At 50.7% G+C, this 22,979-nt stretch overlaps 9 protein-coding genes across 10 annotated transcripts; 6 read left to right on the plus strand and 3 right to left on the minus strand.

Annotated features, from left to right (window-relative positions):
• The first annotated feature begins 1,550 nt into the window (after positions 1-1,550).
• On the plus strand, positions 1,551-3,336 carry TrAFT101_001766 (uncharacterized protein). 2 transcript variants are annotated; one of them, XM_066126411.1, is made up of 4 exons: positions 1,551-1,693; positions 1,778-1,964; positions 2,065-2,843; positions 2,914-3,336. In XM_066126411.1, exons 2-4 carry the CDS (start codon positions 1,929-1,931, stop codon positions 2,984-2,986), a joined length of 888 nt encoding a protein of 295 aa, XP_065982512.1. In that variant the 5' UTR covers positions 1,551-1,693; positions 1,778-1,928; the 3' UTR covers positions 2,987-3,336. The 2 variants fall into 2 exon arrangements, with proteins under 2 accessions (XP_065982512.1, XP_065982513.1); XM_066126412.1 differs by having other exon boundaries at positions 1,778-2,843.
• Positions 3,337-6,137: 2,801 nt separating this feature from the next.
• Positions 6,138-7,422, plus strand: TrAFT101_001767 (uncharacterized protein; the record flags this gene model as incomplete). Its single annotated transcript, XM_066126413.1, has 2 exons — positions 6,138-6,154; positions 7,070-7,422. The coding sequence occupies 2 exons, from the start codon at positions 6,138-6,140 to the stop codon at positions 7,389-7,391; spliced, it is 339 nt and encodes a 112-aa protein (XP_065982514.1). The 3' UTR covers positions 7,392-7,422.
• A 1,160-nt stretch (positions 7,423-8,582) lies between these two features.
• TrAFT101_001768 (uncharacterized protein) lies at positions 8,583-11,021 on the plus strand. The gene is made up of 3 exons (XM_024909607.2): positions 8,583-9,380; positions 9,463-10,179; positions 10,260-11,021. The coding sequence occupies exons 1-3, from the start codon at positions 8,768-8,770 to the stop codon at positions 10,334-10,336; spliced, it is 1,407 nt and encodes a 468-aa protein (XP_024762896.2). The 5' UTR covers positions 8,583-8,767; the 3' UTR covers positions 10,337-11,021.
• TrAFT101_001769 (uncharacterized protein) lies at positions 10,358-11,163 on the minus strand (the record flags this gene model as incomplete). The annotated part of the gene is made up of 2 exons (XM_066126414.1): positions 10,358-10,389; positions 11,022-11,163. 2 exons carry the CDS (start codon positions 11,161-11,163, stop codon positions 10,358-10,360), a joined length of 174 nt encoding a protein of 57 aa, XP_065982515.1.
• Positions 10,982-13,688, minus strand: TrAFT101_001770 (uncharacterized protein). The gene is made up of 3 exons (XM_024899627.2): positions 13,452-13,688; positions 12,425-13,393; positions 10,982-12,361 (listed from the first exon to the last, which is right to left on the minus strand). The coding sequence occupies exons 1-3, from the start codon at positions 13,519-13,521 to the stop codon at positions 12,129-12,131; spliced, it is 1,272 nt and encodes a 423-aa protein (XP_024762898.2). The 5' UTR covers positions 13,522-13,688; the 3' UTR covers positions 10,982-12,128.
• A 418-nt stretch (positions 13,689-14,106) lies between these two features.
• TrAFT101_001771 (uncharacterized protein) lies at positions 14,107-16,423 on the plus strand. Its single transcript, XM_024909608.2, has 3 exons — positions 14,107-15,118; positions 15,235-15,389; positions 15,459-16,423. Exons 1-3 carry the CDS (start codon positions 14,737-14,739, stop codon positions 16,083-16,085), a joined length of 1,164 nt encoding a protein of 387 aa, XP_024762899.2. The 5' UTR covers positions 14,107-14,736; the 3' UTR covers positions 16,086-16,423.
• Positions 16,424-16,642: 219 nt separating this feature from the next.
• TrAFT101_001772 (uncharacterized protein) lies at positions 16,643-18,757 on the plus strand. Its single transcript, XM_066126415.1, has one exon. It carries the CDS (start codon positions 16,679-16,681, stop codon positions 18,500-18,502), a length of 1,824 nt encoding a protein of 607 aa, XP_065982516.1. The 5' UTR covers positions 16,643-16,678; the 3' UTR covers positions 18,503-18,757.
• A 146-nt stretch (positions 18,758-18,903) lies between these two features.
• TrAFT101_001773 (uncharacterized protein) lies at positions 18,904-21,418 on the plus strand. Its single transcript, XM_066126416.1, has one exon. It carries the CDS (start codon positions 19,174-19,176, stop codon positions 20,974-20,976), a length of 1,803 nt encoding a protein of 600 aa, XP_065982517.1. The 5' UTR covers positions 18,904-19,173; the 3' UTR covers positions 20,977-21,418.
• On the minus strand, positions 20,921-22,579 carry TrAFT101_001774 (uncharacterized protein). The gene is made up of 2 exons (XM_024909609.2): positions 21,658-22,579; positions 20,921-21,562 (listed from the first exon to the last, which is right to left on the minus strand). Exons 1-2 carry the CDS (start codon positions 22,372-22,374, stop codon positions 21,431-21,433), a joined length of 849 nt encoding a protein of 282 aa, XP_024762900.1. The 5' UTR covers positions 22,375-22,579; the 3' UTR covers positions 20,921-21,430.
• Positions 22,580-22,979: the final 400 nt, after the last annotated feature.

Below are 22,979 nucleotides of genomic sequence, written 5' to 3' on the forward strand. Positions count from 1 at the left end.
CATTAGAAACCACCAGCAATTAATGAGGAGTCGGCGTCTTGTTGGGCGGCTTCCATGTCTCTCAGGCTTTGCAAACCGAAACGCACCTCGCTTAAGCATCTTGGACGGTCCTCGAGCATGAGAATGCAGGTAAATTGGCTGCATGGCTTTGCTGTCCATGCCCAGGATCAGTATCGTGCGTAGCAACTGGCAAGCAGGTAGCGAGCCAAGCAGCAGGTCAAGCGGCATGTATCAGTACTCGCAGCTATAGCGAGAGCAAAGTCGCAGTCTCTCACCGGCGTGGAGACTCCCAGGCTCGCATTACATGTGTGTGGTTGTTTTATGTATGTACAAAACACCAAAGCACGCAGCGCGCAGATGCAAGCATGGATAGACCTTGTTTATGACACACCAATGATGGGGTGCAATGGCTCAAGGCTAGGCACGTGTGTGCGACGAAAGAATGCAGATGCAGATGCAGATTGCTTCTGGTTCGTATTTTGTTGTATGTCATTGACAGCTCTTCCGGGTAGATGATTCGATGGGCGGCGAAGATTATCTCGGCGGCGTGCCTCGCATTACAGGTCAACGTGCATATGTGGCTTGCAATCCCTGCGACCGGTGAAGTAAGCGAGCCATTGTTTGCTCTTTCTGGACGTGGGTTCCTCCTACCGACTTTTTGATTTTGGTTTTCCTCTTTGGTCCTTGCATTTTTGTGCTGTTGAAACATCAGTCAAATGTTACCCTTTTGCCTTATGCTGTGGGGGAGACGCGCATATGGAGCAACGCACAGAGCACACACAGAGTGTCGGACACTGGCCATAAGTCACTGGGCACAGGCCCTCCCAATGTCTGGATCCCGCGTACGTTGCCCACAGTGGGCATTGGGCGCCTCTTTTGAGGATTCTTGGTAAAAGTGAATTTTATAATGTCCAACGGGTCTGGTGCTGTGTCCAGCTCGAGGAATATGAGACCTACTGCCTGATACATGAGACGACTGCGGAGAACAACTGCTGCGCTCGTTGCTTTTGGCTCGGCTAACTCTACCAGAAGTGGAAATTTCTGGCCCGCAGCTGAAGATATGCTGCTTAGCGCTGCTCCGTCTATAGTGGCTAGCCTCGCTGTGTTGCTGAGAACACCAGGCGCTATAGTTCTCCCGTGCTTCCGCGGATGAATTAAGACGATGTTTTTTTGTTCTTTTTGTCGTTTCTGAACAGAGGGGGTGATAAGTCCCCTTATGCATTGAGTGTAGGTGAACTACCTGGCGCGCAAGTAATCGTTCGCCTGCACTGGTGATGTATTGTATTAGTGCCTGCGTACCTGATACAGTGGTGGCGGCACGTAGTACCTACCCGGTGCCTAACCAATACTGGCCTGCTTTTCCATCCGTCGTCCAATCTGGTCTTCTTGGCAACGCAAATTTGGCACCAGGCACGACGAAGCGCCTCCCCGATACCCTGATTCCTCTTCCAGCGGCAGAACGGCGCTAACATCAGTTGAGGCCCTTTCAAGGCAGCACAGGCTCAATTCCGGCTGTCCCACCAGCCCACCAGCCACGGTAGAGGGTGCCTGAGCCCCACGGATCTCTGTCTGGCCGTAGGCAAAAATCCCGAGGCACAGTAGGGGTTGGCTCTGTGCTCGGAAAAGAAAAGAAGAGAGAGAGAGAGAGAGAGAGAGAAAGGGAGAGAGAAAAGGTCAGTGTGTTTGTGCTCTGGTCAGTGCCTGTACCATACTTTACCATACTTTACCATATATGCTTGCATGCAGTGAAGCTAATGGTCTTGTCTGGCCTGAGCAGCCCCGGATCCGAGATTAGATTCCGCCTTGGGCTGCATCACGACGCATTCCTGGTTCGAGCGTCTCTGGCCACTGGCCTCTGGTATTTGGCCAGCTGCTTCGTTTTCCCCTCCCCTCCTCAGCCCGGACTATCCTACTTAGAAGCCAAAATCATGCCTCTCGAGACAATATACGTCGTTCGCCATGGGGTAAAGTTTGTCCTTGATCCCCTCACCCCCCTTGCACCGCACACAATGGCGTCACGAGGCTGAGTGCTTTTGTATTGATCATTGCTATTGTCAACACCAGTTTCGGTCTAGTTGGTCCGTCGACCACACCACGGGAGTGTACTCAGCTTCCATCCCGTCACCAACAGGAATCGCTGTGGACCCGGCCCTCACCGCCCATGGAGTTGATCAGTCAAGAGAGCTTGGGCGTCACCTCATGACGCTGGATCCTCCCGTAGAGGCTGTATACTCGAGCCCGTATTACCGGTGTCTTCAGACCATTACCCCGTTTGTTGAGCTTCAGCAACAAAAACAGGCCAATGGCGACGTTCTGGGCAGTGGTTCCCCCTCTGCCACCACGATAATACGTCCTGAGCACGGACTCTGCGAGTGGTTTGGGTCAGCACCTTTTGAGCATCCCGGCCCAGCCTCACCCTCAGTCTTGAAATCCTTGTTCCCTGCCTTTGACGAGAGCTACGTGTCGGCCAAGCATCCTCCAAAGAGGGGCGAGACGCTGGCTCAGCTGCAGGCCCGGCTTACGGCCACGATGCAGAGTATCATTGATCGCTGCGACGCTGAAGATAGGCGAGCCGTTGTTCTGTGTACTCACGCGGCCGTGGTCATTACGTTGGGTCGTATTCTCACAGGATGCTTCCCTGAAACAGTCGACACGGACGATTTCCGTGCATTTACGTGCGGAGTGAGTGTCTACCGCCGGAAACTTATCAATCAGGATGGTCATGGGCCGCAAGTAACGAGGAATTTGACTGCGAAAGAGCCCGGCCTTAAAGTTGTTGGAGGTTGGACGTGTGAGGCCAACAGCGACTGCAGCTTTTTGACTGGTGGCGAAGAACGAGGCTGGTATGCTTGTCCCAAGAGCAAAGTAAAAACTGTTTGAGACCTTCACTGACAACGTAATTCACGGTATTAGGAAGTTTGTGGGAGATGAAGAGTTTCCAGACACAGGCTCCATGTCTAATGATGCATCTGAGCCCAAGCTATAGCACGATGTCTTTAGGCCCCTAAATCTACAAGTAGGGGAGATAGAAGATGATGTAATTGCATTTGCGAAGCAAGAAGAACCATGTACAGAGTATGAATAGACCATTACATAGGTAGATAGACCAACGGCGGAAGGCAGAGGTTAGCAGTTGTCGAAAGTAGGTATTATTAGATTTCGTCATCAGGAGCTCGCCGCGTGGCAAACTGCTCCAAGGGCAGCAGCAACGTGACTGCATGGCCATAGAATTGACCGTGCTTGATGTCACCCGCGACTTCCCCTTCTTGATTGCCATGTTGGGTCGAAGTTGAGTGTTGGACTTGGCCTGCTTTTGAGTATCTAAACAAACAGTGCCTTCCAAGTTCACACAACGTTGCCTAGGCGAACCCTCCTTCCCCTTCGGATCGTAACCGAGCCGGAGGAACGTTTTCTCGTGGTCCAAGTGAATAAGAAAGATCCTCTACTGGTCCATGCACGGCGGCTTGATAGCACAGATGCCTCTACTTGCACGCCGGTCTACATACCTCTATGTACTACGATTCTGTAGGTGAAGTATTTGCTCAACCACGAAACAATTGCTCGGATAACTTTTGTTAACTGCCTATTTTTTTTTTTTTCAGGACACTCATCCTGCTGTAGTGATCCTGAAATAGTCCATTGGATAGCCATCTTTTTGCTTTTGGTGGCTAATACTTTCGATCCCCGCCGTAATTTGGAGTAGGGAGATGAAAAGCGGCACCGCCACGAAATGGTATCTGATCATGCAGGTATTTCATGTGGCGATAACACTAACAATAGAAGCGCAGTGGCATGAAATGCGATAATCTTCTTATGGTTGGTAATTGGGCTTCTATTTCATTTGTATTATTAAAATGATACAGTATACTTGTAGTACCACCAACAATAACCGTTTATTTTTTCTTGTCTCGTCCATAGCCAGGACAGTTGCCACTTACACCGATGTGCCTGACATCCATCGTGGGGCAAAAAGTCCCGCGCATGTAAGGGCAGCTATGGAGAGACACGACTCTACTAGTAGGCAGTTAACCGGGACCGTCTCCCTTGCGTCAAAAGCACTAATAGTATAGCTAGCAGCTGTTTTGGGTCCTTTTATTAGGGATTTGCGGCAAGAACGGCCCAGAAAATAAAGTGATGTCTCTGGTATTTTTACAGGTTTGCAATCGTGCAATGGCCACTTTGCCCGTGCACCCGTTTACAGAGATCCAGGACCGATAAGCGCGGCAAAAGGACGAGCCTCATCTGAGATTGACCAATGCATTGATTTCGTATTACCTATAGGTATCGAGATACAAGCTGTTTATCTGGGGTACAAAGAGAATCGATGCCAAGAGAGCACGCACCGTCGCTGTACCTACCTATGGATGGCATTGACAGGGGAGCAAATTGCACGGCTACACAAGCCTTGACGGCAAGCTGGTGTTCCGCTGTAAATCATCACTCAAATAAAAACTGTTTTATCGATTTTTTTTAAAAGAAAAAGAAAAAGAAAAGAATAGAAGAAAAAAAAAAAAAAAAAAAAAAAAAAAAAAAAAAAAAAGGAAAAGAAAATTAGATTTGATAAAAGTTCCCTTGACAAGGAGACAGCTTCATGTAAGGCACACCAGGTTACGATTGCCAGCTGAGCTTTGCAGAAAATCTGGCTGGTCCTTGTCAGCTGTGGCTGAGATCTGTCTCTGCTAGCTTTGCCACCGGTGCTCATTTCCTTTCTTTTTCTTCTACTCCATCAAATATAGCTCCCTACTGCACCCCAAAAGAAACCTGTCACTTTTTATTCTTCTTCTTCATCTGAGCTTTTCCACTGTGAACTATTTTATTGACTCCTAGTCAGGGAGAAAGACGCCACGCCACCATCCCGCACATCACTATTGGCAGGAGAGCAGCCACAGCTCTGCCAAGGACGACGGGCGCTGCAAGAAAACACGAACAAGGCATAGAGATGACTTTTGTTACGGCCGGAGTGTGGTCCGGGTTCATTAAGAAACAGACAAGCAAACTTGGGGTTTGGTAACTGTTCCAATCATGCCGTGTCTCGCCTTTTGGGGGCAACCAACACATGCATCATGCATACCAAAAGCAGATGACGCGACGACGACGACGAGGCAGAAGTGGCCGTTCGTCAGGTTGTTTGCGCCGTACTTGGCGAATAGGTTGGCATGTGCTCTGCAGCAACAAGGTGCCTGGTCCTACTGTTGTACAGCATGCTGGATATGAACTATTAGATACCTGCTTACGCAGTGCTTCGTAGGAGGTGAAGTCGGTACCTATTACTACCAAGTCCGCAAGTGGTATGTAAGTGGCAGCACTGCACTGCCGCCGGCAGGTAGGCATCTTACCAATTTAAGTGATACACTGACACCCCCGGGACTTTTTGAGCCGAGTACTAAAGTACATACCTTAATTTGTTTAGCAGCTCGGGGAAGGGTGCCTGTATAGGTGCGGATTTGAAGAGAAAACAAGCAGAAGGGAGACAAGAAGTGGATAACCATCTGGAGGATAAGCCTGCTCCGGCTACTGGTCAGGCCCCATCGCTCGGCACTACGACTCGTTGCATACGAGTGCAGTAGGTACCAGCAGGACGAGGACGTCTTGGACGGGATTGCATTAGCGCAATGTACGAGAACGCCTCAGCAGCAGCCTAAACCCTGCTGCAGCACCAGCGGAGCCCATCTCCCATGCAGCGCGGCCCCGATAGGCCTGAAGAGGGCGATTGCATGTTCACCGGTCGACGCAGTGTGCTGAGACATTGGCGGCAGTCCGGGAGAGAGACCGGGTGGCCAAGAGTTGTCAAAGCAAGCAAGTCGCATGTAATAAGTGTTCGCACCGGATGAGAGGGACCGACCAGCCAGTTGTTGCTGTGCATTTCGACCTCTGAGTCCTTGTTTCGAGCAAGTTGTCTGGCGTCGACTTCTGTGTGTCATGTGCCCGCAGATGTGACCCCAAGATGGAGAGCTGAAAAAAAGAAAAGAGAAAAAGAAAAGAAGGATGATGATTGAAGCGGGCGAGATGGTGATGCTAGCGGACTCCAGGTACCCGTGGCAGTTGTCTTGCCCCTCTTAGTCAGGTTGGTAATTACCTACCATAGCAGTAGCAGGCTTTGGAAGAACCCGTAGGATTATAGGTGCTACCGTACCACAATGGTGGTCAAGGTAAGGTATACAGTACGCATTCTACCACCACGCTCCAGCGCCGGCGCGATGATTTCCAGCAGGCTCTCTCCCTCCCCACGCGTGCCACAGTAGCTGATCTGCTGGCTTCAGTTTCGCATCAATCTGCCGGGTTGCTGCAGCCCACCCAATCAGATCTTAGCGAGGCTCGATGCCGCATCCAGCTTAGCGCCTACAGCTGATCTGATTGGTCGCTTTTTCTCCCTTGCGCTAACTGGCTCTAACGCAACCTCCTCCTTCTCGTCAACAACGCTGCGACGGCGTCCGCAAAAAAAAAAAAAAAAAGAAACGTTTTCTGCGCCATCAAAAGGTCTTGCGGCGGTTGGCAGCCGCGCCACCAATATTTTTCATTTTCTTAAGCTAATAGTTTTCTTTTCTTTTCTTTTCGTCATCCTTTTTCTGCCCGCGTAATTAGCGTCTGAAAAAAAAGAAAGAAAAATGAGAGCACAGTGCCCATCATGGCCTGTGGAAGTGACGGCGGCCTGACAATGTCACCACTTTTTGCCCACAGCAACTGGCACTAATGCTGCTGCCACGTCTCGGCCCAACGCAGCCGGTGATGATTCTGATGATCCTGATGAGGATGAGTTAGAGTGACAACTGATACTGCTTAGCACTAGCATTGGCGAATCTCACCAGCATAGCAAAGGCCGGATGCCATCTCGAGGGGCACGCTTTACATGAGAGCTTGGTCCAAGTGCTTCGCGGAGTTCATCCGGCACTGCACGGCGGGCTCAGCCGCGAGGCAAGGAGGTCGGTCTGCTCTTTGTTGCCTGGGACTTGCCCTGCGTCTGCTTCATTGCTCCCAGACACACAGGAACCAGCCGTCGCATCGTCGTGCAGCAAAAAGAAACGAAGACCGACGCCTCTGTACGCTAATCTGGGCGGGCAAAACAACCTAGCACCTCCGCGCTGGGCGAGATAAGTGCGCAGATTGGCTCAGCTGCCAATCTACCATTGACCCGGCTCGACAAGCCGGCAGCCTGGGAGCTGGCCGTTTCTCAGATCTTGGTCGTCCTTCTCTCTGCCGGCCCCATGCGAGCCACGTATAACCCAGTCTATTCCCATTGCCCTCGTACCCGTCCGATCACTTATGCAAGCCCAACTATCGGCAACCGCAAGTCGCCTCTCGCGAGACTCGGTCAGCCTTCGTCCAATGAGATTTGCTGGCCACGGGGCCTCGAATCTGCTTATTTCCTTCGTGAGCTGGCCGCTCCCGTCTAGACTGGTCTTTGGACCGCAATTCTCATGCAGGTAGCTACATCCGCGCATGCAATGTACCATCACGGAATCCAGCTTAGTGTGTCTGTGGATAGAAGTGGTCTCCATCGCCGTCGATGGAATACCCGTTGCGGCTACACGCTATATTGCATCTCCAACTTCCCGGGTTCAGTTCCTTGGAGGGTGAGCTCGACACACTTTGTGCATGCTGCTGCTGCAAGTGACGCATCATATGAAGCAAGTAAGCCGTGGACACCTCAGCTCCCGGCACTGTGTGAGCATGTGGACGTTGCGGCAGAGTCCAACGCAGACGACGACTGCTGTCAATGATGCGAGTCCCCCAGTTTGGTAGCAGCCCCCCGGTATCTGGATGCAGCCTCCCTGGATGAGATGATAGCCGCAGCGCTACCACTTTGTCCGCTGGTTCAAGTATAGGTACTGGTACGACGGGCAAGGCATCGTGTACAAGTCCCGGTTCTGCGAGTCCCTCGTACCATGCCGACTACCTAGTAGTCGTCCTGCTATTGAGTGATCAATCCTGGCCCTGGCACACGCATTTCGCGGGTGGCGCCTCGTGGCAAGGGTCCGCCTCGGACCTAAGTGTGATGATGGCTGCTAACACGCAAATGCCAACCCAACCAACGCGGCGTTGCTATTAGGAGATCTCTTCAATGCTACCGGGCTCCTCGCCGACCCCTAGCAATATCCACAATCTGCCAGTTAGTCCTAGTCTGAAGAGGAGAAGGAGAAAAAAACACGCGTGTCGTCTTCATCAAAATCGAGCGCCTTACACGCCTCAGCTGATAACAATGCCTGTCGACGATCAGATACTCGCACTTTTCAGGACGTTGGCCTGCACAGCTGTTCTGTTTTAGCTGCGCAAATTAATCAATTGCTGTATCGCAATCTTGCTGTTATACGCCTTTTGTCTGCTTTTTCGCTCCCATTGTCACCACTAATCGGCCGCCATCCCCAGTTCAGCCCTTCGGCACTAGCTCTGCCCCAAGATGCATTGGTTCATGTTGCCACGCCGGATCTGTCTTAACCAGTGAATACTACCCGAGTCTCTTGTGGCCTTGAAAAAGCGGCTCGCCCTGCAGAGCACAGGCGGGGACTAAACAGTATCTGATGGAGACCCCCGGTGGTGCCAATTTTCATCCCTGTCTCTAAGACAGCCGCAGGTACCGTTTCTATCGATTCTGCGGTGATCCACCAGACACCCCGGGGGCTCTCTCATGGGCATCCCATGTCTGTTGGGCCTTGTCTTGCAGTGCAGGGTTGCTTGAGCGAGGGCGGGCACACAGACCCTCCCCTCCCAGAATCGAGACAGCTGCGGTAGTTAGCACCGCCCTCTGCTGGGCCTATCATGGCTCTTGGCCATGGCAGAAGCAGAGTTGTGCGTTAGCACGAGCAGGCCATTGCCCAAGCCCAAGTCCGCAGGGTCTCGACACTCCACGCCAGAGAGCGAGAAGTACAAGAAGACCGTGCCCCTCGTGTTGACTCTCACTCACCCAGTGTTATCCTTAAACCTATCCACTCTCTTTCCCTTCATACGCAAGTCTCTTGTTCGTCTACCCTTTTGTCACAGTCTCTATCCCTCGTTACTACCACCGTCTGCCAGTCTTCTTCTCCCTCTCCTCGGGCCTGGGCCAGTGTGTCTTAACTGCAGTCTCTATCGATTCAGCCATTGTTTTCAAACTTCAAGCTTCGATTGTTCAAGAGCTCACCATTGTGTGTTCTGTCTTATATACTTTTTTGCGAAACTTGAGCTCAACTCGCTCTGGAACATGTTCTCCGCACAAGAGGTTCACGAAATCCGTGGCTCTCCTCCGGCCAAATCCAACATGCTGGGTGTCGGCGCCGTCATGAGCAGAGAAACTTTCCTCCCTAGGAAGGCGTCTACTGAATTTCTATCTTCGATCCCAAGATCTCTACTCCACCCACAAACGCCTCCTGACTCAACCTCAGGCAGTCCAGTTGTCAAACATGAGGGTATGTATCTCTCTCGTTTTAAGATTCTCGTGAAAAATTAGGATAAAAACAAAGTACTCGAGACGGCTAACACGTCTGGTAGGGTCTTTCTCATCTGCTTCAAGTACCATCTCCCGAGAGTGCTCTCCGATCCCTCGCTTGGCTCGCCTCAACTCATACACCAACCCTTCTGTCAAATTGCCCAGCCTCGAGGAATTCGATCAAGGTGTAGAAGCCATCGCGCGATCGTATGGATCATCACGATCTTGGACCCCTCCTTCCCCTCTTCCCACACTCCGACGTGGCTCTATTCTGCCTCAGCCACTACCTTCAATGCTGGCCTTCTCAATCCATGAGCCCACTTATCCAAACTATGCCATCAGCAGCGAATTCTGCCCTTCAAGACTTGATGGCTATCCTAGCCCACCTCCTGACAATGAGGGGAGGCACATTAATCAAAAATACACAACAGAAGAGGGAGACTTCATCATCTACGCTTGGCACGACAGGAAGCTTAAGTGGCAGCGTATCAAGCAGGATTTTGCGAGCATGTTCGGCCGCACACCTGAAAGGACTGTCCAAGGCCTTCAGGCCTGGTACTACCGCATGAACCAGCGCATCCCCCTCTGGGATGAAGATGGTTGGCTGATCTTTGACAATGATGATGACATGGAGCCAAAACACATCAGCATCAAGTGTCGAGAGAGAGACACGCAGGATCGGCCAATGGAGCCTTTGGGTCTTGCCCAACGGTATCCTGAGCGAGCCATCCACTACTCTTGGGTCGATCCCGAAACAAAACGCAAGTGTCGAGACTGGGGTGAGTTTGATTCACATTGATGCATGATGATTTACTCTAAAAATGTCCGAGGCGCTAACCATTCTCCCTTTTTTTTCTAGCTGCCAAACGTGCTCTGCAATTCCGTGAGCGCAGAGAGCGACGGAAGAGAAAGGAGCAGAGACGCCTAAAGATCTAAATCGACAGCTCCTTTTGACCATTATACAATACGACAAGAAAGAAAGTAAAACACTTAAAATTACGTTAAAGGGAAGGGGAGAGAGCAGATATGATCCATATTCATACTGCCCGCCCCCCCCCAAACTCTCTTGAGCATGGTACGCGCTATGTACTACTAATACCACATTCCGAAAATTGGGAAGACCGCTACTATTCATAATTTCTTTTTCTTCTTTGGGTCGGGCCAGAACATATTTTTTTTACGATACAAAAGCATAGCTCCCGAGGTCAAAGATGTACATGGAATACAATGAGATAACAGGATCAAGCGTCAAGCGAAGCATTAGGAAGAAGAGCGTTTTTTTGGACACTTTGGACAGTTATATTTTCTTTTGTTTCTCTCTTTTACAAGATATCTCATGTACTAGTACGATTTTGCTGCCGCGTTGGGGTTTTTTTTTACTCTTTGTCTTTTCTTTCTCTTTTTACCCTTTTTTTTTTTTTTTTTTTTTTTTTTGGTGGTGGCTGGCGGCGAGCCTCCCGCCTTTTCCTGCATATACTAGGGCTTTAATGAGGAGAGCATGAAGACTACGGCTGGGAAGATATGGGCTAAAAGGTAATAATAGCTTAGTTACGGGATGGGAAACAGTGTCTAAAAAAGGACTTGGGCAATATAGTATCTATGATTATCATATAATATCAACAATCTATTTTATCATTAATGTCATTGTCATCATTATTCCCGCTCTTCTTCTTCTTCTTCTTCTTCTTCTTCTTCTTCTGCTTCGTCGCCCTTCTCTTCTGCTCTTCCTCCCTCCTCCTCAGGGCTCCCTCCCTCCCCACCATCTGGGCCTTTCGGGTCGCCCTGCATTGGTAGTGTGTCGTGGTACCCCTAGAACAGCATCTTCGAGCCCATTCCCTTGCGTCTCACGGCATCTTGGGCCACCAGCGCCCGTACTTTCAAGTTCCCAGTTTTCTTTCCCTCTCTTAAGCGCATGAGCATCGAACATGTATGCGCCATATCTTTTTGCCCGTCTTAAAATAGAGAGCATGTGACTATCCCCCGCCAGTTTCTGTCTCTCTCCCACTCTCGGTCAGCCACCCCCAGTAGCACGAGGCAGTAAGAATGTAGACAAGCATACAATGCGGGACACCTCAATGTTTGCTTGCTGTAGTCAAGTGACCTGCCAGGTGGCAAAGGCCAGCTCAGTGGTGAGATGGCATGGCCAGATAGGAAGGCAGACGCCTGTTTATTATTATCAACCGCGAAAGAGGGCCAAAGTGAGGCCCTGGCGCCCGCATTTCCAACACGCAAACTTCCGAGTTCTTGTGGGCTTGGAAGTGAGAGCGGTGAGGCAGGCCATGTCGAAGTGTCCAAGGAGGAGGGGGGTGGGAGGAATGCGTCGCCCAACACATACATACATACATACGCACATGCGTTCATACGTATATAGCAGATGTACATGTACAACAAGCAATGCCAGCTTGGTGTGTGTATATGAGCGTTATGTTGCCTGAAAGTCTGTGAAGGAGAGATAGATAGAGATAGACGGCAAAAAATAGCCACGTGGGGGGATGGGAGTCTGGGACAATTAGGTCCATTGTTGCACGGTCGGGTTTGTGTAAATTTCAGACAAGAGGGGCCATTGTCGGATGTAGCAATTTGCAGATGAAACCGATTATAGCAGGCAGGTATATTGTTCCTTAGTAGGTGAGATAGAGTGGGAGGGGGAATGAAGTGGCGTGTATGCGTGGAGGTCCTGTAATTTACTGAACGCATACACAGAGCAAGGCGATCTTCTTTATCGAACCTATCGAAAACCAGCATTACGTTTCATGAAATCTCGGATGCGGTCCATTCTTGCGTCGTCGTCGTCGTCGTCGTCTTGGCCCTCCATAACAAGTTCATCGCTGTCATATTCGTTATCATCAAACTCTTCCTCGTCCGAGGCATTAGCATTGCGGAACATGTAAGCGTGACGGTCGTATTCGTCCTCGGTATCAACTTCGTCTTCCGGATAGTCTGCCGTGTAGTAGTTTTCCGCTGCACACAAAGGGTGAGGTTTTGTTTCACGTGAATCAATGTCTTGAACTGATGGTGACTTACCATTCTCATCTTCATCGTCCTCATCATTTTCCTCATCTTCATCTTCAGGGGATCCGTAGAACAGCATGCTCTCTTGCTCTCCGTTCAATACCAAGAGACCGACATCGGACGGAAGCACATCGAGGCCCATGGAGTGAGCTGGGACGCGAACATACTCTTCAATGACCCATTCCTCACCATCTCCTTCTTCCTCGCTTGCATCTGCCATGGGAGTATCTACTGTATCTTCGGTAGAGACTGTTGGTGGTGCCGCAGCTTCAGGGTGGCGCTCTTGATATCTCTTTTCAGGGGCTCTAGGCCTGAATTTTGGTCTCTCAGCTTGTTTCTTCTCCACCTCCATGGCATGCAAGTTTGCACCAATCTCGTTTAGCACCCATTGATTCATATCGGCAGTTATCTTATCCATATCTTCGGTGTGAGGATGAGTTAGGGACTGCGGAAGAGGGGCACGAGCCGGGGGCTCTTGGGAAGGGTCACGCTGCTTCGCAACTCCAGGCTTCTTCAGATGTCTTTGTTCAATGGGCTGGTTGTGGCTCATCAGAGTATCTTGTTCGAGGTCCTGTGCGATGATAGCCTGGGCATCTTTTATGACAAGGCTCTGGCGCGAAGATTTCGGTATGATTTTCTTACGCCCAGTACGCTCAACAAATATGGTTGGCCCGATCCGCACCTGCTTCGAGTACCCTGGGCTGGTCGGTCCAGGAGTGGCAGATGCTTGCGCCAGCATCGCTCGCGACACATGGAATTTGCGCTGCTCTGTAGGTTGCCCATCAGCATGTCGCTTCGTAGGTCTTTGCTCGTCGCTGCGTGACCTAGTCAGAGAGGTGCCATCCTCTGGCCGCGAGACGTGAATCACCGGCTCGCCATCACCGCGGCTAACAACAGGGCCTGTGGCCGTGGCTTTTGATTCTCGTCGCTGATACACCCAATTTGCCTCGCTGCGGTGCCGCTTGGCCCCTTCATCGAGCTCTACGTCGTGTTAGAAAAGCGCTGATGCCGTGGTATAATCGTCAATGAGCAGACTAACGCAGAAAAGTAACGGGGGCATCATCGTCCCGTTTGCGCTTGACCCGGATAAGCTGCGGCGGGATCGACATGGCTGAGGAACTGTCAAGCCACGTGGTTCTCGAGATGGGCGAGCGCCGGATGAGATATCGTAATGCTGGAAGAAGGAGTTGGGGGTTGGCCAGTTGCAGCGAATATAATCTAATAAACTTGTTGCGACGAGGAAAAAAAGTTTAGGGTGTTTTTTGGAGGCTGTCAGCTCGCAGCTAGTGTGAAATACGTACAGATACGGGCTAATAGGTGCAGTGCTCCGTACATGAGTAGGTACCCGCGACGGCTGCATGACCAATGACGTCGCGTCCCGTTGCACAGAAGCCGGGTCCCCTGGCTAAAAGACTGTGTCTCTTTTGTTTTCGACACATTCGATTAGTCTTGTGAATCCCGAGCATCTTGAAAGTGACTTGGCAATTCACAGAAGGTACCGTGCCATTGCGTCTTAGTGCCTAGGAGGGAGTAGGTAATGCGCTACGGAGCATTTCAAGATCAAGCCCAAGTACACACTACATGTACGGCGCCGTTGCAGAGGCCCCATTGCGGGCGGTACCATCAACCATGGGGGGCTAGTCTTGCTACCAGTTTCTCCGCACCGGAGCGTCCACTACGCATCCGTTGAAGATGTAATGTGATTGGCCTGTCGCCTCCAATCCCCAAGCTCATGATATCACGACCTAGGCCTTACCGGGCAGTGCCTGTCTGCATCGTCGCGGGTTGGGGAGGTCGCAGTAACCTCTGGCCGTGGCTCAATTGCCTGTTGTACGGCAGACGGGCGGGCGTTGCTGCAGTACCGGAGACCTTGCAGACGTTGCATTGGACATCTCCATTCTTCGACATGGCCTAGCCGAGCTGTTACCTCACAGAAAAGCAGCGTCCGCGGCGCTGGCCGGCTAATCATGGCGAGATCAATAAATGCCTCCCCAGCGCTGCTCCTTTCCTCCAAGCATCTCACATCTCACCTTCTCCCGTCTTCACATTGGCGGTTCGGGCTGCTTTGGGCCTTACGCGACTCCCACGTCACCTCGAGGTGCCACTCGCCAGCCATGACGATTCAATGAACCCTAACGGAGCTCAAAGCCACCCTCCAGCACCGCTACATCTAGCAGGGAATTAGCCTTTAGCACCAACCAGCAATCATCACGGCCCGGATCTTGGCCCATCTCAGAGCTTAGTCTTACTCTTGCAGAACCCCGCAGGAGGACGCCCACGTCCTTGGCCGTTGGGGATCAGCCCACCAGCGCTTGTTTTGCCATATGCACAGTCGTTCATTTGACTCTGGCGGCGCTGTTCCTTATTTATCATCTCGCACCCCCTGTTCACCTTCAGCTGGAATACAAAGCGGCCTCTCTGCAGATCCCACTGTGAGTCGCTCTGCAGTTTGCTTCAACATCATGGCGCCCACCACCGTTCCCTATACCATTACATATCGCCTTCAGGGGACAGAGCCTCCCCTGTTCCTGGCCGGAACTTTCACAACCGTGCCGTGGGGCCTCCAGGAAATGGGCTGCTCTCGCGATGAAGGTGGCGAATATGTTTTCGAGTCTCGGGTATTCGTCGAGCCTGGGAGAGAGTACCAATTCAAGTTCAAGGCCGGGCAACATGGCCCTTGGATCTTGGACGAAGATAAGACTATTGGTTAGTTTTTTTTTTTTTCTTTTTTTTTCCTCTTTTTCCTATAAAGATCGCATCAACAACTTTCTCTACTATTGTTCTGTTGGATTGTATTCCTGACCAACGAATGCTTCATCTAGCCACGGACGAGGAGGGCAACCGCAACAACGTGCTGAAACTTCCCAAGAGCTATATAGCCAAGATCAAGGATGAAGGAAGAAGGACTTCAACCCCTATTGGGCAGGTTGCTTCGGTTGCAGGCGAAGTCGCGGATATAGCTGCAAAGCTTGATGAGGTAAGAATTAGGTGTTGGCGATTTTTGGCGTCCTATCAACACGGGGTAACACTCTAACAGGCCGATTAGGAAGACTCGGCATCGCCTCAAATCAGCGGATCTGGTGGTGAGAGCGAGATTGATGAAGACCTCAAAACTCCGTTGTTTGCTCATGAGTGCTTTGGGGCTTACGAGTTCGTCGATGATGCCTTGGACCATGACGCTTTAGATGATGCTAAGCTGAGGCGTGCTTCGAAGCCAAGGCTTGACGAGTACGCGATAGAGGATACAGACATCAACGATCCAACAATCGAGCAGTTTCCTTGCGACAAGTCGGAGATATTCAACACATTACGCAAAATTCAGTCTAGTTTAAGTGAAGATCAAGTTAGTCTTGATGATTCACAACAGTCACCTCGCCTTGACGGGAGGAGAACTAGCGTCGACTCGGATGATAGTCTTCTGTCGGCGGGATCTCTGAGCCCAGTCACGGCTAGAAGACGAGAGAATCGCATGTCGGCAAGCAGCGGCCGAAATAGATCGCTGGTATCACTCGGCTCTATCGCTGAAGAGCCAAAAACCCCCTCGGGTTCAGCAGAGCCCTTTCATCCATTGTCCACAGCCGGCTACTCGAAGAAAGACGCACAGCTCAATCGTGCCAAAAGTCCCACAATCGAGCAGGGTGAACCCCTTATGATGAGGCGATCTGTGCATTAATTGAACGCTACGAAAATCTTTGGTTAATTAACGGGATCACGTCGATACAAAGCGACACAGGTACACGACATAGCATGACGTCAGTCTTTATATATAGCTCTGCCGACGTTTCACGAGATAATGGCTTTCCTTGACTGTATTTTGATATGGCAGCTACTTTTTTTGCGATACAAAGTGCTGCTGTTTTCGCTTTTCATGAATCAAATATCAGGTTGATGCTGTATTTGTCCGACTAATAAACATACATGTGAACCGTTCCCATCCGTGGCCAGTGAATGCTGCAGAATAAACGCTGGCTTAGAGCGAGATCTCTTCGTAAGCTGGTAGATCACTTATACGATAGGCTTCGTGTCAAAATTACAAAAATCATCTATACGATGAAAAGAGTATGAATGCATTTCATTCCATCTTGTTACATCATGATTGATGGCCCGGCAATAAAAACTGGGGGCCGGGAGCCCACCCCAGAGCCGGTGCTAACACTAGCACCGGCGCAGTAGGTACATGTGCTCCGTACACCAGGATAAGAAAAAAAAGTTGAAACTTCCAGTATCTCATCCTCATCCCACCAGCCCACTATAAAACGGAAGTCCATGATGCGCCGCGCAGCTACAAGCTCGGTTTGCTTGGGCTGCACCCGCGCAATCAGCAGCCGCCCACTCATACAAACCTCTATACAGCAGCCATGTCTCAGCCAACGCTTCTTGTCGCAGCGAGCCAAGCAGAGGCCCTCGCGCATGGTTCTAGCTGAGCAAGTCCACCGAACACCACGTCTATCTCGAGATGACCGCAAACCCAACCGGGAGAGGGTTGCAGGCCCATTCACTGGCATGAACCGGAGAGTGGCCAACATTGATCCTAGCCGTTCGCCACCACGAGCTCGCTCTGCGCAGCCTAGCGATCGGAAATCTGCTCCAGGCGAGGATAAACGACGATCGCAGGATGATAGAAAGGCGCTCAAGATGCAGCGCGCCTTGACGTCGGTGTCATATAACAAGCGCATGTCAGTCAAGGAACGGCTGCAGAGATACGAGTCATTCGATCAGTTTGATCTTCTTCCCGCGCTAAAGACGGCCGTTGTAGACGAGGTCTTTGCGGGCATGGTTGACATTCGGCCAACACCAGTGCAACGACTGGCAATTCCTGCTTTGCTGGGACAGAGAGAGCCAGGAGAGCAAAAAGTTCAATCCAAAGAGCAATCTTCGTTCCTATTGGCGGCAGAGACCGGATCGGGCAAGACTCTTGCGTATCTGCTGCCAGCTATCGATGCGTTGAAGATTGCAGAGGCAGAGGACACGGAGATCCAAGCATACAAGGAACGAGCAGAAATAGAGAAGCAGCGCCAAATGACGTCAGATTTCAAAGGAAAGCCTTTTGAAGAGCCTCATCCCACTATGGCTAGGCCCAAGGTCGTTATTTTGGTTCCTACAGCTGAACTTGCTCATCAAGTTGGTCTTGTTGCCAAGAAGCTGTCGCACGTTGTCAAGTTCAAGACGGAAGTGCTGTCATCAAACCTAAAGCCTCAGCAGATTCAGCGGAACCTATACGGACCAAAAGGCCTCGATGTTGTCATCTCCACCCCTCACCTACTGGCTTCGATTGCAGAGTCTGATCCCAACATCCTCTCACGAGTATCGCATTTGATTATTGATGAGGCGGATTCACTTTTCGACCGAAGCTTCTCTTCCGTCACATCTAGCATCGTCGAGCGCTCGTCCCCTTCTATGAAGCAGCTTATCTGTTGCTCAGCGACTATTCCGAGGAAACTGAACAATTACTTGGCTACCAACTATCCCAAGATGGTTCGATTGACCACTCCCAACTTACATGCCATTCCTCGACGTGTTCAGCTTGGTGTTATTGATGTTTCCAAGGAGCCGTATCGCAACAATAAAGATCTTGCGTGTGCAGATGTCATCTATACGATTGGAAGAGAGGCTTCGCAACATGAGAATCTGAACAAGGATGAGATTGACGTTCGCCGAGTCATGGTCTTTGTTAATGAGCGTGAGAAGACTGACGAAGTTGCCAAGTATCTTCGTTCAAAGGGCATTGATGCCGAGGCGCTACACAGAGACACTCCAGAGAAGCGCCACGGAGAAATACTGGAGACTTTCACAACTTCTGAACCACTGCGAACCGTTGTTTCTCCCGCTCCATCACGTCACCGAGCCTTGACAAACGTCAAGGCTTTGGTTGTGACCGATCTGGCCTCTAGAGGCATTGATACGCTTGCTGTTCGACACGTCATCTTATATGATGTACCCCATACAACTATTGATTTTATCCACCGCTTAGGCCGAGCTGGTCGGATGGGGCGACGTGGAAGAGGCATTGTCCTTGTAGGAAACGATGACAGGAGAGATGTCGTTGCAGAAGTGAAGAACAGCATGTTCATGGGCCAGGCGCTCATCTAAGCAATAATGACGAATTACATATGATCTATCTCTTTTCTACGGTATACGGTTTAGCATTTTACTACGACAACGGAGGAAATATATGTGTGTGTGGCTGGAAAGACCCTGTACAATTAGCTGTATTGATGAGACTGGAGATGAGTGACCTTGGAAAGTCTGGCATGTAGGATTTTGATGATACATAGATAATCTCCAACATATAAAGAGAGGGATAGAAAAAAAGCTCAAGAGAAATGAAATGTATATACAGCTGACCATTTTGTTCGTTTCATTACATGTAAGCTTACCTTAGTAGGTAGGTAGCAATTTTCTCTATACCTGCCTGTTCAATCAGCAGTACAAGCTGAGTGATGCCTGTCACAAGGCTGATATACCACCACCAAGGTACCACCTTTTTAGGCAATGTGCTCTATTTTTTAAGTGGCCCCGCCTAAAAATGGCAGCCTCGCGATTCCTCCACTTCCACCCGCGTCGGAACGCGTCAACATTGCAAGCTAAGTTAACCCTCACGATCATTTTGTTGCCCAACCCACACCATGGCACTGCTGCAATAACTGCGACCCCGGATTTTTTGTACCTTGAGTTGCATTCACGAGAAGCGTGCATATTTATTCTTCCACCCGCTTCAGCATTATTCACTGATCCTCGTCTACATTTCACTACCAGTTGCGATGCCGCGGCCAAAGAGAGGACGTCCTCCCGGACCCCGTGCGGGCAAGGCTGCTGCCGTGGTGTCATCCAGTGCAGAGCCGGGCAACAGCTCCAGTGGCGCCCTTGAAACCAAACCAGAGACTAGAGGCCGTCCTAGAGGCCGCCCCAGGAAAATACGATCTGTCGCGCAGCTAAACATTAACGACGAAGACTCTATTGTGACGGCAAATCGTACTCGCGACGAAGCGCTCAACAGGCCCGCTGACGAAGATGCGACCGCAACAAGCGAAGGAGAAGCAATGCGTGCCAGCTCCAGAAGCTCAATAGAGCTTGGCCGATTTACAGCGTCTACACCGAATTACAATCAACGGGATACAAGCGGATTGGATCTGGGCGACAGTGTTTTTGGCGATTTGGATGACAGCTTTGCGGATGGCCCTGGCTCAGCGCGCTCGGGAGATATTTCAAATATGTCATATAGCGCTCTCCGGACTCAGTCACGCCGGTCTAGTTTTATAGGAAGAAACGATCCCCCAATTCGACCAAGCAGCCGGAGTGGGAACACCCCTAGAGTCGGTTCCTCATTCAACATCGGCCTTTTCAAGCGGCGTGCACGGGAGCCAAGCATTTTGGGAACTAGCCGGGAGCCTCTTGAAGGGCCTTCGCCAGCCGGCCAGGATTCTGAGGTCAACAGCGAAGATGACTTTGAGCCTGAGGCGGAATCCACCCCGTTGAAAAATCGACGCCGAACACGTGGAAACGATGAAATTGCAGAACCAGAGTCGCCAGAAGAGGCCGAATCCTCAAACCCAAGAAAACGGAAGAGTTTGGATGCGCAGCAAGATAGCACACGCCCAGAGAAAGTGTCGCGTACGGAGCCCGGTTCATCTAGACAGCTTCGAGAGAGGCATTCATCGGAACTGCCAGATGCTCCTCCATTCCCTGAGGAGGATCAGATAGATGAGACAAGCGAGTCAGAAATATCGGATGTATCTTCGCCTCGGGGGCCTCCGTCTAGACTCCCGCCGCGCCCAGTTACACCAGTCACCCAGGCGGAAATCGCAGCTCCGCCCGCGAGTAGTGGATCAGAAGCATCTGATGTGTGGCCAGATATTCGATCGCTAGCAAAGAAGCGCCGCAGACCTTCCGTCACCACTCCCACACGCCTCGACAATCTATCAGACATATCTTCACCTCCTTCATTAACACATTCGCCAAACTACGATGCAGCCAAGACAGGCAAGACACGTGGTCGGCCACCACGAAGCCAGCAAGCTTCGCCTAAGATGACTACGGCTGATCTTACAAGCCTGCTCCCTAAGCGGCGATACAAGAAGCAGCGCGACCCCCTCGGCTTGGAAAGTGACGAAGAGCTCGATACATCGGGATTGGGCAATGGAGATGATGAACTGTCTTATTTGGACACTGAAACTGCCCGCAGGCGAAAAAGGGGCCGGCCACCTACCAGAGCCGCTGGTTCCCGTTCAGCCTCCCGAGGCGGTAGGACGGGCGGTTCATCGAAACAAGTTGGCGCATCAGGCAGGTCTGCATCACGCCGACATTCATCAGATAAGGAAAATGCAGGAGACAGGAGCAGAGGCAGCGATAATGATGAGGACGAGGATGAGGAAGGAGAGGAAGAAGCGAGCCGATTTATTCCTCTGGCAGACAATACATTTGATAGTGCCGCAAAGGAGGCGGACGCTGCTCTTGCAGACGCAGCAGAACTGAAAGAGGCGAGCAAAAAGTTCAAAGAGGTAGACAGGTGGGAACTAGATTTTGAGGAAGTGGCCGAGCCGTCTTCACCACAAGACGGGAGATGATGTCTTGCTCGTAAATTTTCACAATACGGCCTGGATATCTTTTTTTGTTTTACGTCGATTTTTACGTCGATTGGAGCCCGGTTGTGTTTCTCTATGTTTTGGGTTGCTTTCAAACGTTATAAGGGTCTAATGAATGAATCTGAAAAAGAGAGGCGCTGGACTGAATAGGTTGGTTGGATTTGTATTTTCATTGTTGATATCCATGACTCTGTATCATGTTGTTTCATCCCTTGTCTCCTTTTTTTTTTTCCCTGGGGGGCAATTTTTAGAGAGCTTTATAAAATGCTCTGGCTTATTCTTGAAAATAAAAAGTTGTAACAAAAGATTCCTAAGTTTTATTACCAATACCCCAAAAAAACGCCGTTTCATGATTGCATTGCGATGTTGCTCACATGCCCTTCTAAACACCCAAGATTTTCATGGTGATTCTCTTTCCTCTCCTCTATTTTATTAATTATTGCGTTACTGCTGCTAGTGACACAGCCTCTACCCGATGCTCGACAACTTCCAGCAAGGGATCCAAGGCAGTAGGATCTCGCAATGCGATTGTGACATCATCGGGTAGCCTTCCTGTTCTCCGCAGAGCCTGTGATTTGACATGTACGCATTAGCCAAGTGTCTCCAAGATGTGGAAAAAGGTAAAACAAAAGAAAAATCCTTATCTTTTGATGCTTCGCTTACATTCTTGACGTCATCAAACTTGGATTCCTTGGCTGTGTATTCACGCAGTACCTCGTCCGTCTCAAAGTCCACATAGACTCTCGTGTCTCTCAGTCGCACCAGAACATTATCCAGTCGCATAAACAGCCGGACCAGCAACAGCATGCGCTTCTCGTGAACCCTCAACTTGGCGCTATACAAAGAAATGCCGTTGTCATCCAGCTCGCTTTCATACAGGACCACCTCGTCGAAAAAGAGCATCGGATCGCGCCGCTTCAGCAGCTCAATGGGGATATGCTTCTCCGTCGGCTGGAAGCTCGACTCGGAGCCTCCCCGGACCGTGCCGCAGTACGTCGTCGAGTAGCTCCAGTCGTACGGCTTGACCACCTCCTTGATGCTCTGCGTGGTGCCCTCGCGCGTGCTCTCCCAGTCGCGCGCATAGGCCACGCGGAGCATGTTCTTGTCGGTCTTGTCGACGGCGTCGAGCGCATCCGTGGTGTTGAACTCGAGCGTCCAGTTGGAGGGGCCGTGGGTGATGGCGACGAGGTTGTCGCCAAAGATCATCTCCGGCACGGGGATGCCGAGCTTCTTCTCGAGGGCATCGATGGCGGCGGATTTGGAGATGGGGAGCTTGCGGGTCGAGATGCGGAAGCGGTTCTGCGTGTGGGTGGTTGTGGCGGCGGCGAGAGAGTCGGGGCTGGGGAAGGGTTCGTCGAGAGAGGTGATGTGGTTTGTCATGATTGCTTGGCAATGGCGGAAGCTGGCGGGCAGCTTCGTGTCTGGGCGGCTGAGAGGGTGAGTTGGCAGAGATGATGTGCAAGCAGGATGAGCGTGAGAGAGCTACTACTAGATCTATGGTGGGGTGGACTGAGGTAGCGGAGTGGTTGGAGAAATTAAAAAACACTTTCACGCCTGGACTTTCGTGCAGCTTTCACATTGGGCTTTTGGTGTTGTTAACTCGACATTGAATCTCTAAAAGAAAATAGCATTCAATGATATGTTTTGGTATAAACTTTTGTGCAAAGTGGCAATGGGACGCTGATATATGGAATTGGAAATAGATACTATAGGCACTTATTGTATAAATACTCTGAGTGAGGCACCAGTGTTATGACCTACCAGTATAACTAAACCCTTTTGAGAGTATCATGCAAGAAGAGAATACTATGGTCATGTCACATTAATGTCTAGTGATTATATTGCATCAGGGCCATGTATCAGGGAACAATTGAAGATTCGGCGTTGCGCTTCACTCAAGATCGCAGCTCAATGCCAACCTTGAAGGCCCCGCTAGAGTCAATCAACTGAATCTTTCAGCCATTATGGCCGCCGCTAACTTTAGC

Source organism: Trichoderma asperellum, chromosome 1 (assembly GCF_020647865.1).
Source record: "Trichoderma asperellum chromosome 1, complete sequence".
Lineage (NCBI taxonomy): Eukaryota > Fungi > Ascomycota > Sordariomycetes > Hypocreales > Hypocreaceae > Trichoderma > Trichoderma asperellum.

Bases quoted from the DNA above. Each gene is read 5' to 3' on its own strand.
- TrAFT101_001773 (XM_066126416.1), top strand. From the start codon at position 19,174: ATGCCGCGGCCAAAGAGAGGACGTCCTCCCGGACCCCGTGCGGGCAAG.
- TrAFT101_001774 (XM_024909609.2), bottom strand. From the start codon at position 22,374: ATGACAAACCACATCACCTCTCTCGACGAACCCTTCCCCAGCCCCGAC. The intron at 21,563-21,657 runs GTAAGCGAAGCA...GTCAAATCACAG, and splicing joins AGTTTGATGACGTCAAGAAT to GCTCTGCGGAGAACAGGAAG.
- TrAFT101_001771 (XM_024909608.2), top strand. From the start codon at position 14,737: ATGCACAGTCGTTCATTTGACTCTGGCGGCGCTGTTCCTTATTTATCA. The intron at 15,119-15,234 runs GTTAGTTTTTTT...TGCTTCATCTAG, and splicing joins GGACGAAGATAAGACTATTG to CCACGGACGAGGAGGGCAAC. The intron at 15,390-15,458 runs GTAAGAATTAGG...CAGGCCGATTAG, and splicing joins TAGCTGCAAAGCTTGATGAG to GAAGACTCGGCATCGCCTCA.
- TrAFT101_001770 (XM_024899627.2), bottom strand. From the start codon at position 13,521: ATGTCGATCCCGCCGCAGCTTATCCGGGTCAAGCGCAAACGGGACGAT. The intron at 13,394-13,451 runs GTTAGTCTGCTC...AACACGACGTAG, and splicing joins TGCCCCCGTTACTTTTCTGC to AGCTCGATGAAGGGGCCAAG. The intron at 12,362-12,424 runs GTAAGTCACCAT...CTTTGTGTGCAG, and splicing joins GGACGATGAAGATGAGAATG to CGGAAAACTACTACACGGCA.
- TrAFT101_001772 (XM_066126415.1), top strand. From the start codon at position 16,679: ATGATGCGCCGCGCAGCTACAAGCTCGGTTTGCTTGGGCTGCACCCGC.
- TrAFT101_001768 (XM_024909607.2), top strand. From the start codon at position 8,768: ATGGCAGAAGCAGAGTTGTGCGTTAGCACGAGCAGGCCATTGCCCAAG. The intron at 9,381-9,462 runs GTATGTATCTCT...CACGTCTGGTAG, and splicing joins TCCAGTTGTCAAACATGAGG to GGTCTTTCTCATCTGCTTCA. The intron at 10,180-10,259 runs GTGAGTTTGATT...TTTTTTTTCTAG, and splicing joins ACGCAAGTGTCGAGACTGGG to CTGCCAAACGTGCTCTGCAA.
- TrAFT101_001766 (XM_066126411.1), top strand. From the start codon at position 1,929: ATGCCTCTCGAGACAATATACGTCGTTCGCCATGGG. The intron at 1,965-2,064 runs GTAAAGTTTGTC...TGTCAACACCAG, and splicing joins TATACGTCGTTCGCCATGGG to TTTCGGTCTAGTTGGTCCGT. The intron at 2,844-2,913 runs GTATGCTTGTCC...TCACGGTATTAG, and splicing joins GGTGGCGAAGAACGAGGCTG to GAAGTTTGTGGGAGATGAAG.